The sequence below is a fragment of the Arvicanthis niloticus genome, chromosome 3, assembly GCF_011762505.2.
Source record: "Arvicanthis niloticus isolate mArvNil1 chromosome 3, mArvNil1.pat.X, whole genome shotgun sequence".
Classification (NCBI taxonomy): Eukaryota; Metazoa; Chordata; class Mammalia; order Rodentia; family Muridae; genus Arvicanthis; species Arvicanthis niloticus.
In genome coordinates this window covers 42,520,063-42,532,375 of record NC_047660.1, presented here as the reverse complement: position 1 = coordinate 42,532,375, position 12,313 = coordinate 42,520,063, and the positions used below count along the sequence as shown (strand labels likewise).

The 12,313-nt window shown below is 45.0% G+C and overlaps 1 protein-coding gene across 6 annotated transcripts in view; it reads left to right on the top strand.

Annotated features, from left to right (window-relative positions):
* Positions 1 to 12,313, top strand: part of Enox1 (ecto-NOX disulfide-thiol exchanger 1) — a 547,589-nt gene that overhangs the window by 493,153 nt on the left and 42,123 nt on the right. For 5 of the 6 annotated variants that reach the window (XM_034498830.2, XM_076930694.1, XM_076930693.1 and 2 more), the window contains exon 16: positions 780 to 836. The exons of the other annotated variant lie outside the window; for it this stretch is intronic. In XM_034498830.2, the coding sequence (XP_034354721.1) occupies positions 780 to 836 (57 nt within the window). The remainder of the gene's footprint in view (positions 1 to 779; positions 837 to 12,313) is intronic. 6 annotated transcript variants of the gene reach the window in all.

Genomic DNA, 12,313 nt, shown 5'->3' with positions numbered 1-12,313 from the left:
GGGCAGGAAAAAAAAAAAATAGTCACTGACTGACTTTGCTGCCCGAGCATCACAAACTAAGAGAAAAGTCATCTGGGCCCAGGCCAGCTTTCCCGTATCCATTGCCTCTGTCACTGTAGGTCTGCCCTGCGTCAGGACAAGATGAATGTCGACTCCAAAGCTTTCCTGAAGCAAAGTGGGGGTGTCATTAAAAATCTAATTTGCCAAAGAATTTCTGAAGCTTCCATGACAGGAAAGATGTCTTCTGGTTCTTCTCTTGAAAGACACAAAGTATCTCCTCCTGTTATCCAATGTCAGTTGTTCAGTCCTGCCCTCACGGAGGATGTCTGTGACAGTACAGGAGTGTGCACTGTGGCTAGAAGCTGGTCATTCACCAGTGATCATTAGCATAGCGTCCATTAGCTGGTGGCAACTCGCAAACACTGCAGGGTTTAAATTAACGGCAATCCCACCAGGAAATGAAACCATTTAGTATTCCGAAGAACCAGTCTTATATATCTCATGTCTATAGAACGGCTTTGTAATCTTGCTTAAGAAATAATGACCAAGGTCCATTTTCATTTGTTTATTTATTTATTTTTGCCAGCCCTCGAGCTTTGTAAAATATTGCTCTCAAAGCTGTTTCAATAAGATTCATTGTAATTATCTGCTCCATCTGTTTGTCCTTGGAAGTTTTATAAAACACAACCTCAGATGAAGCAGAGTTAACAAGATGATGTGTGCTTAGTGGATATACTTGCTTATTCTTTTCTGTTGTTGTTTTTCTTTAAATGTTGCAGTTAAAAGGTACCAAGGACTTGGTGGAGACGAACGGCCATAGTCACGAGGATGCAAATGTAGGTACTATGACCTGGTGTTTGCGCTTCTTGTTGGATGTTGGTTGAATCCCAGGGGCATGGCACTTTGTATCATAAAGGAAGTCAGAAGCCCTGGTCTCATTGGCTTGAGATTATTCAATAGATTTTTAATATAAGCTTTGGTAATATTATCATATTCTATATCATATAATAGATGTTCACCATTATTATTACCTTTGTTTACCAAAAAATTCAGCTTAAATATCCATCAAAAATTCTAATTGCAGTGGGTTCCCTCAAGACCTTTACTTTTCCAAAACAACATGTGTTGGAAAGCCAAATGGGCAGGAGTCAGCATGCTATGTCGTGTTTCGTGTCTATTACATTTGCTTGTCAGCGTGGATGACAAATGATTGTCATGCTAAGAGGTCTCTGACACCTCTGCATGCCCAGCACAGCCATTAAGAGTGCTCCAGCCTTTGGTTTCTGCCCAACCAGTAGTATTGCATGTCTGCTTCTTTATAATGGTACCCAATCCTGGTTAGCGCCATGGTTTCTTCTCTTACTGTTTCTTAGATACCCAAATTCCAGAAAATAGCGCCTTGGAAGTTTGGTGCTCTGGGATGGAGTAACACACCTTGTGGAGAACTGTCCCTCTGTGTGCCTTGGTGGCTGTGTTCTTGTCCTTTCCAAACTCTTCCCGATATCTGTTTTGTGTTTGATTAGCTTCCTCACAGGAAATGCCTAGTAAGCAGTCCTTTTCACAAAACACAGAATCAGACATGGTAATGAATGCCTGATTAAGCCAGCACTAGAAGAAATTATATATTTCATGTTCACTCTTGTTTTAATTACATGCAGCAGAAAGCCTAAGAATCATAGCGCCTAATCTCCCTCATTGAGATGCCTACCCGACGGCTTTTAAATATAGGGTAGTTAATAGAGGACTGTATTGGTGTGCTCGCCTGAGTTCTAGGGGGCATGGGAAGGGATACCAGAGGGACAGAAGACCTGCTATCTGCTCTCAGGCTGAGAAAGCAGGAGCACAGGCTGTAACATGTCTGGAAGAATGAGGCAGCTGGTGGGAAACACAGTTCAAACCCCAGACTTCTGTGACATATTTCCTCAAAGTTCGACAGGTTACGTGATCTTTCTGATCTTCATTGCAAAGCATGGCTACGCCTTGCTTAAAAACCCATTGTGGGGCAGAAGAGATACCCAGTGGGTAAGAGTACTCCCTGCATAGCGTGAGGACCCGAGTTCAGGTTATCAGCACCCAAATGAAAACAAAACCAAAATCTAGGCATGGCCATGTGTGCTCATGACCCCAGCATTGGAGAATGAAGACAAGAAAACCTGGAGGAGAGGAGGGAAAACTGGCCAGATGGCCTAACCAAAATCAGTCTTCAGGTTTAGTGAGAGACTAAATTAGCAGGTGAAAAGGGTCACACTGGAGAGAGGAAGGCACTTTTTCAGCCCTGTGTACATGAATGCAGAGGACATAAGTAGGTCCACATTGCATAAAACACCCCACCCCACCCCACACACCTTGCCACAATATTGTACTGAGTCAAGGCTCTAGGCAGCCTTAACATGTAGATGTTGAGATTTGGGGGTTTTGTTTGTTTGCTTGCTTGTTTGCTTGCTTTTTACGCTGGCTAATGAGAGCAGGCTCTCTGGACATGTGGGGCTTGGCTGGCTTTGGTGAGTAGATTAGATAAATTGTTGGTGAGCAAAGAGGCCACACAGCCCTGTCCGCACTGGCAGAAGCAGGACACGTGGACCATTTGTTTCCCCATCCTCACAGTTCATCGCCCACGTTTTTAACCCATTACCCCTTTTTAGAATCCTATCTTGCAGGATTCCACATTTTTCAACCCAAACTTCCACACCCATTGCTCTTCCAGCCAGTTATCCTGGGTCTTCCAAGGAAGCTGCTATCTGGTTTAAGAAGTTAGACAAAGTGCAGTGGGCCTGTTTCCTGGTCTGGAATCCCTTCCCTTGGGGTTCCTCTGAGAAAGGAATAAAACCATGGATGTGCGGATGCCTTGAAATCCTGAGATTTCTGAGTAGGAAGTCACACACTCAGGGACTGACTGGATTGAACTGGATGATACACACAGAAACAGGCCTATCAAGACATTCAGCCCTGAGGCCGCCTTGAGAAAGTTCACTTACTATTCACTGAACATTGTAAACAGGGCAGGTTTGAGGTCATAGGTTCTTTTGGAGGCAGGATTTTAGACTTTACAGTTATTTATGTGTACAGGCCTCATGAGGTAGACTTTGCAATCAGCTCAGAAGTGACCATTGAGCATGGAGTTCCAGCCAAGCAGGACAGAGAGCCTCGGCTCCTACCCAGAGTGAGTAATCTGAGAAGCCAGATAGCACGTGCCAGTCACCGCCCTGACATCTCCCTGCCTGGCAGACTGGGCTCTTTCCATATCTTCCAGGGCTGAGCTATCTGCTTCTCCTTCTCTTTTCCTGTCTGCAATTATGTCTCCTCTCCATGGCTCCCCTGAATGTCCATCTGTTCCAGCTGTGTAAAAACAAAGAAGCCGACAGTTGTTTGGGCGTTAGAGGGTGAAGTTGAACAGCTCATAGCAATATCTTTTCTGTCTGAAAGAAGTCTCTTACTCACCTGCCCTATGTAATATATGTATATGATCATATATTTCCGATATGGTCACCCAGAGCCATGTGTCTGGGGCAGACTGTTTGACCCTGGTGAACTTCACTTTTCTCATGTGCACTTACAGTAAGGGAGCCACCAAATACATCAGCGGTTCTCAACCTTCCTAATGCTGTGACCCTTTAATACAGCTACTCCTCTTATGGTGACTCCCGACCATACAATTACTTGAATTGCTGCTTTATAACTGTAATTTTGCTACTGATGTGAATCGTATTGTAAATATTCGATATGCAGGGTATCTGGTATGCGATCCCTGTGAACAGGTGGCTTGTCCCCTCAAGGAGTCGTGATGGCCCACAGGTTGAGAACCACTAGAGTACACGAACACCTGACCTGGCACACATACTCAGCAGATGTGAGTCCCCTCTCGCCTGTCCTGATGGTGTGAGACACGGAAGGCAGGACTTCGGCAGAGTCGAACTTCGTGCAGAGTATGAGGTGGAAAGCTGTGAACCAGAGGAGGTTCGTTAAGATGTATAGGTTGTTTTCGCTGTAATCATTTATATCTGGGGCCAGGGTTTTACACATTATCATTCATTAACAATGGTTCTAGGGTGAACTGACACAGGCTTTAATTGGTATTCTTGTGAGAAGTGATAGCTGCTTTTGTAAAAAATACAGTGTATTTGGCTAGAGAGATAATCCAGCAGTTCAAAGGGCTGGCTGCTCTTGCAGAAGACCTGGGTTCCGTCTCCAACACTTACATGGTGGCTCACAGCTGTCTGTAACTCCAGTTCCAGGGCATCTGATGTCCTCTTCTGACATCCACAGACATCAAGCATATCTGAGGTGCAGGTACATGCAGTTAGACACTTACACATATAATAAAGTACATATGCCGCATGCCTGTGTTGGGTCTTTACCCTCCTACATTTGGCTAATCACACTGTGATTAACACGCACTTGAACCTGGCTTTCATCTCCTGTTTGCTGTGTTTGTTGGTAGCTGTGTCATGACTCGTGATGGGAGCTTTAGACTGTGGCTCTGTTTGCACTTAAGAGGTCAGTGTGAGAGCTGCACTCCGGTGAGCCACCAGATGCACTCAAAGGCTCCTCAAACCTTGCTTTTCACTTAGCACCACCACCCCACTTGTGAGAAGCATGTGACTTTTTCACTGTATTTGCACTTTATGGGGCACCAACTGAATCTGGGCGACACCTGGCCTGGCATTTTTGATGTCCTGAAGTGGATATTCCCTTAAAAAGACACACCTGTACCCATATCAGCAGCTTTAGTAGTGTGTTCCCAAGAAAATTTAAAACCACTTCAGCCTCATACAGATCAGTCTCAAAGGCCTTGCTGTCTGAGAAAACTTAATAGTTCTAGCACACTCACTAATATTCTACAGGATCTTTGAATTCAGATCTGGATATGTTGATGGCAGATAGGCAGGCCAGTTTTTCCTATGCACCCAATTTAACACTGGCCATAATTCTTGTATCTTTGGGTATCTCATTTATTCCAGACTCCGTTTTCTCTCCTACAAAGCAAAGCCAAGAATTTTCCTTTGATTCCCACTCTCAGGCTCTTTCATATCCTTTGGCCTGCTGGGTGTCTGGCCTGCCTGGTCCCCGGCAATTGTGTGTAACAGATATCAAAATCTTAAATTTAAACAAAAGCATCTGTTCTCATCCTATATCTTCTTCATGACCCATCCACTGCCGCATCCCTGCCCAGGCATGTCTGTGTTTGGATCATGAGTGGGAGAAACACAGGGCCAGTCAGGAGATATGACACACAGTGGCAGCAGAACCCCGCAGGGCACAGAGTGACTTGGTCTTCATGCTTCTCATGCACACATTCCCTCAGATCCTTGTTTCTGTTCCAGGAAAGCCGCCACCCACATCCCTCTGTGTACACAGTTCAGTTCCCTCCCATGTGGAGGTTAAGGAAATCATTGGCAATCTATAGGAGGTTTAATGGGTGGTGCTGAAGGTTACTGCTGTCAAGCACAACAGCATTCCCACCCAACTATAAAACAAAACACAAAAGGAAAAGGACCGCTCAGTTTCTCACACTGTCTCCTTAAGGAAGTAAATCCTTGGAGCTGTCTTTAGACCTGTCAGAGCACAGATGTGAGGGGGGTGTGGAAGAGATACAGCACGGGGAACGTTCCTCAGGGTTAGCACACAGTGGCAGAATGCCACCATTAGCCATGTGTTCTAATGGTATGTATGAGGAAGACCCTGTAAGTATCCAGTCCATTGCCTAGTGTCAAAGTGTCTTGATTCAGGTAAACTCCTGATAAGTGCATATATACTGTACCCTAAACAATGAATAGACAGCTCCCTTGGAAGATGGGGTGATTATCTCAAGAGAAAGAACAACTTAGGTTTGATCCCATGCTTTTTTCAGTGGCCTAGCCCCTGGAGAACTTGACTTAAGCTGGGAAGAGAATAGTGGTATAGAAAGGCTTTTCCCCTGCCTGCCCATCCCATCCCACGAGCTCTGTCATATCCCAGTGTGGACTGACCCTTGAAAAACACTATGGCTCTTCTATGCTCTCCCTTGATTTTCTCCTCTTTCTGGCCATCTAATGCTGCCCTTGGCCTGTAGCCCCCCCTCCCCCACCAGTTTGTGTTCCCACACATTCTGCCATCCACTCATTCTGTAAACCCACAGATACTCACGAGGAATAGCAGGAGGAAGCAGAGTACAGGAGCTAGCAGCAGGTCTAGGTGCTAAACAGTTTCAATGCTGACTGGCTCTGCCACTGATGGCCCCAATTCCAAGTGGTTTCCTGAGCCTGGTTTTCTTGCCTCTGAAATGGAATTAACATCTTAGTGCTACTGTGCTTTCCTGCCCAATACTGACAGGGTCATTATATGTTAGGTACCAACAGAGCTCAAGTTTCCCATGCCGTATGCTGTGCTAGGCTCTGGAGTGTGTTGTGAAGATACACACATGTATGTGTATGGTACATATATACTTATGTATAGGCACACACACAATACACAGAGAGAGAGAGAGAGAGAGAGAGAGAGAGAGAGAGAGAAGAGAGAGAGAGAGAGAGAGAGAGAGAGAGAGAGAGAGAGAGAGCACTGAATCCATGGGCATGTGCCAGACCCTTCCAAACTTGCTTGTCTTGTTTTATTCTATCAGGTCCCTGTGTCTTCAGATCAATACCCCTATGGCAATGGTGGGCCTTAGGTAACTCTAGAAGACGTTTATTGGAAGAACCAGCCCCATGGAGGAAGGCAGTCACAGCACAATGTGATAAATGACACACAGCTCTAAAACCCTAGAGAAGTAGCCACTGTGTTCCCCTTCAGGGAGAGATGGACCCATGTCTGTATGTTCCTAGATCACCCTTGTTATTTAGAGGCTAGAAGTGGAGGTGGAGAATAGAATTGTCACATACCACTGTTATATGTATATCTGACCCTGTTTACAGGTCACACTCAGACATGGCTTCTCCTTCCATTGTTCTTCTGATGACACTCCTTCACTTCCTGTCTGCCTATCACCTACCTGAAATCCTCTTCCGGCTGGCTCACATTATCTGCGGACAGTTGACCGTAGGGCTTGCTGTTTGCTAGGAAGCTCATAATCCTCCTGAAGCACACACATCTCACCCCAGCATCCTTGAGGTTGGCAATAGGAATCTATTGATACACCGCCCCTCCAAGCCACGACAGGTCCGAGGAAGGATCGATTGGACTGGGTGCTGATGTTGAGGGTGGACAGAGCCAACTTCTCAGCAATGGTCCTATTCCACATAGAATAGCTTTCTGCCCATGCATGTCAGCTCCCCAGCTGGAGCCAGAAGCTGGGGTTTGATAGTAGGTCGTTCCCGCTGGGCCAGGAGGGATCACTTCTTTTCACCTCTGTATGTTACTCAGGAACCATGGTTCTCCATGGAAGTTTACTTTCATTACCTAGAACGTTAAGTATTCATAATGATTTCCACAGCCCTTAGTTTTCTGCTAGGCATTAGACCGGTGAGAGAGAGGTGTGGAATCTCACCATGCCGTTCTGGGACATGCATTGGATCTGGAACACATAGCCAAGTTCAGACATGTTTAGTGTCGTTAGCAGGCTGAGTAAAGAGATTTTAAAGTACCTTCTTCTCCTTGACTGGGTTAGAGACAATAGGGAAGGGAATACATTTTGCACATATGAAATGGTCAGACACGCCACAGATGCTTGTGTGTATGAAGCCAAGAACAGAGCACAGGCCTCTTTGAAGACAGAATGTGCTTCCCATAAAAGGGTTGCTGGTCTCTCTACTCATTGTAAAAGGAAATGTGACAACTGAAGATGGATAGCTTTTATAGTCTGCATACAAACATGTAAACAAACATAAACATGGAGGCTTCTGTCATAAAGTGTTGACCTCTTAACGAACACTTGGGAATGCCAGAAACTATAAAGCAGAAGATAAGCATCTGCAACCATAGCACTCAGAAGTAAGTGTCTCCACTTTGTGTGTTTTCTCCACTGGCACCACATACATTTATATTCATTTACCAGGATTTACAGCATATGATGTAGATAATTTTTAGAGGTTTTTCTACACAAGTCATAGGTATTTCTCCTGTGTTAGTAAATGTGTTTTCTTGATATGATTTTTAATGATGACCTAATGTTTCCTGCTACCAGTGTACTCCAGTTTATTTTACCTGCTGTGGGACTTTAAAGGGTGATTTGTTTTTGCTGTCACAGATAGTATGCAGTGAAAGTCCTGGAACAATGTATTTGTTAATTCAGCCACCATCTAAGTACTTTATAAGTGGAGGCTTTGGTGCTGGGTTAGGATTTAGGGATAAAAGGAGATCCATGGAGTCTTTAGACAGATTAAAGATCACCCCTTTTCTTGGCAAATGATTAAATAAATAGCCCAAAATGCTATCTGGATATTACCTCCTAGAGGACCCGCTGAGTTCCTCAATGGGAAAGAAGGACTTCTGAAGGAAGAATATTTGCACTTTGAAGAGAAAGGCAATCACATATACGACATAAATAATTCAGAAGAACAATGCTTAGGTATGCTATTTGGAGCCGTGTACTGTAGACTGGCCTTCTTCATGGCCAAGAAGTGCAGAGCCCATGTTCCATGTTGATTGCAGACCAAGGCTAATGGAATTGAGCCATCACCCCAGCAAAGCTTGTCCAAGAGAGTAAATGGAGCTGAGCGCTCAAATTCATTGAAAGAATACCAAGTTCTAACCACAAATAGAAAATTAAACATGACTATAGCCAAGCCTTCCCTGTAAGGGCTAAAGCATCAACAGGAGATGCATATATATTCCATACAGCCATGATTCGAATACAGGTAATAGGTTCTGAAGCCATACAACCTAGGGGGCTCTGTCACAGCATTCTTCCCACCCATGTATTGTGGCATGACACAGGTTCAGGAGACAAAGGGTGGACAGAAGCAAAGAATTGCTCTAGGGTCTCATGGAGACTCTCGGGAGCTACCAGCATCAGTGGTCTGAAAACAGTGGGGAGTAAGATGCAGCAGTGGGCAAGGTCACTTTCTCTAGCTCTGTAGGTTGCTCAGTAGTCGTGGGGCTTTCTGCGTGTTGACATTTATTTCTTAGAGTGGTAAATGCTCTATAGTGAACTCCATTGCTCTCAGTTTCTGCTGACCACTTGAGACCAGGAAGGGGAAGGTATGGAATGTGGTTGAACTCCCACCCTTGAAGTTGGTCTTCACTCGGACTTCCTGCTCAGCACTGCCTGACTTTCCTCGGATGGGTCCATAACGCCATAATGGGCTAATGTCAGCTCTATCTCTCTGCTCCTCTGACCTCATTCCTTCTATTCCTGAATGACTAGACGGATTGTGACATTCCATCAGGAAATGCATAGGAAGATAATAAAGAAAACAAGTAGGTCGAGTGGTGGGAAGAAATAGAAAAGGAAAGGTAGGGAAGACCAGAAAGATCCTTCAGAAATGGCTTCACCATCTACCATTCCTCTGCCCTCCTGAATCCATCCTGGCAGGCAGCAGAGCCACAGGGCTGACATCTCTTGGCTCCCGGCCAACTCCAGCAACAAGATCTGTTTTCAGCAAAGGTGTAACCTCAGCTGCATCAACATCCAAACTTCATGTGTAAAGTTAAACCAAAGAAAGGGTGATTAGACTCAAGGCAAGACGTCCAGCTGTCAGTCCGCAAATGAAATCACCACTGGGTTTCACGGAAGAAACTACACAGCTGTCACTTGGAAGTACATATCGCTAAAAGACCCACTACCAAATGAAGTGTGTTCCAATCCTCCTTCCAGCCTCAAACTCAGTCTGTGCTCAGCTGGAGACGCCCCTCCCCAAGCCTTCCCCCTCAGACCTATCTGGGGTGCAAGTTCACAGCTAGCAGCGGCAGCTTCATCTCCCCTCCATCTCAGACATCCTGAGAGACAAAAAGAGCTTAAAGCCAGATGGAGCTTTTTCATCAAATCTTCAAGAAGGCTGTGAACCTCAGACCGGTAGCTCTTAAGTTTTTGAACCTTAGCAAAGCATGTCATGCCATGTGAATCCCCTGCAGGCCCCTGATGTGGCCAGCAAAAGCTAGCTTCAGAAAGAAACTTGTCCAAAGGAAGAGACAGAAACATTGCTTTGTTGCTTCTAAAAAGTATGTCCATTGTGAGTCTAGAGGAGGTCCTGGCCTGTCACACTCTCTGAGCAGTGGCCCCCTGTGACCATGGGAAGAGTCTTCAGGAGTCTTATGATAAGCCCCTTTGCCCAGGTACATGGTGGGCCATCTCTCTAAACACAGTGATCTCTTAAAGCATTTCACCAACCATGGAACACTATATTGATTTTTTTTTCCCTCAAATTTCTGTTCTGTCTTATTCCATCCCCCACCCTATCCCCTAAATCCTCCATGCCTCAGCCCCTCATGTCTCTGAAATTGCCCTTGTGGTGAGGTCCGTGGCCTGATAACTCAGCATCACGTCATTCCTATTATGTCAGCCTCTCTGGAGGATTACTGAGTGGCTTTTTCTGTCTGGACAGCTTCCAGACTGGTCCATGTATGCTGATGAGCTACTTATGTTTATGAGGCTCGTGCAATCTAATTTGCACAGGCGATTCCTTACCACGCCAGCTTTCAGAATGATGATTCGAAACTATGAAAAAGGTCTGTGAGTGCAAAATTTAAAACCCGATATCCATGTAGGTCTAATACCCTGCCTCCCCCACCATTCGCCCACGTACATGTCAGTCCTGTACCTTTTTATATGACAATATTCGAATTGGTTCCCTGCTAAAAGCAGAATTACCGTTGGCCTGCTAGCCTGAATAAATGGCTTTAATCAACAGGTCAAATTCAGCTAGGTGAACCATTCATTAAAAATTCTAAATAATTAGATTTTTTTATTGATAATTCAGCTTGCTCCATCTGTCATGTCATCCTTTTTGCTTGCTTTGCAAATCCCACCTGCTTTTTGAGCCCAGCTCAATACCCTTTGCTTGGGGCCTCACCCTACATGATCATCGCAAATCAATGACAGGTTCTCAGAGTCTTCCTAGGGTACTCCATCACCACTCCAACCATTTTGAATAGGCCAGATATGATAGGCTGATCCCCAACTCAGGTGTCCATACAAGCGTCTGCATGTACCTGCTTCAGAACCAAGCACAACAGCCTGCAGAGGCTAATACCCATTGCCTGGTGATGGAACTGACATGACCATTCCGCAGCCTCAGACAGCACTGTTGTGTCCAGTCAGCTTAGCTCGATGAGAGGCACAAACCCTTCTTTCTGTGTATTTCCTGCAAGTGATTATAAAGATGTCCTTAGAGAGTTAACGTGAAGCCATATACAGAAGGGCCATGCAGACTATGAAACCCAGAGTTGAGGTGGTAAGGCTCACCTCATTCACATAGCTTATTTTCAAGATTGTTTTTAACCCAGTGTTTTTTTCTTATTTAATTGCTGTATGCATGTGAGTATTGCTGGGTCTGCTCTCGTCTTGTTTCTCTTGGTTTCAGTCTTGGTTTCTGTGATAGAAATAGAAATCAGGTTATGAAGGTCTTCCACCATTCATTTTTCCTGAACCCTACCTGTGAATGTTACCTTCCAGGGTAGTAATTTCCAACCACTAGAAGAATAGCAGAGCCAGAGAGTTACTTTAAACGGAGGGTGCTGGGTCATAGTGTATAGTTTCTGATCGGGTAGGTTCTGATCAGAGCCTGAGAAACTACATTATTTTGTTGTTGTTTTGTTTATTTGGGGGGGGTTGTCTTGTTTTGTTTATCAGTGCTGGGAATTGGACATAGGGCCCCACAGATGCTAAGCAAGTGCTACCAGTCTGCAGGCCACACTTCATATAACAGTGCCAAGGCTAGATAGATTCAACTGTGGGCCTCTTTTTATCATGCTGTGTCTTGACATATTTTACATGCCTGGCCCTCTTCTCCTTCTCCCATTGTGAGAGAGCAGGAACCACTCTTAATCATTTTTACACCTTGTTGTCTAAGTCAAAACCTGCCATTATAATAGATTCCCAATAACTACCTGGTAAATAAAGAGTCGTGGCAGCTCAATAAATTCAATCAAATGAAACCGAGGGCTCCAAGTGTCTCAGCAATGCCCATGTTTAGCCCAAAGGTTCAGCTTTGCTGCTACATAACTCCAAAAAGGAAACATACAGTTAAGAATTACCAGAATCTGGTGCAAAAGAAACAAGCATCCACTGAGGTAATACAAACTGTCAGCGTACCCACAACTGGCCCCACTGAAAAGGTCCATCTAAGGCTGTGAATTAAGCACTGGGTGCAGCAGACAGTCACTGTCCTCTGGAAGAACACAACCCAGAATCAAGATAACAAAAGATGGAAGACAGAATGTGACACCCCCTACCCCTAACCAG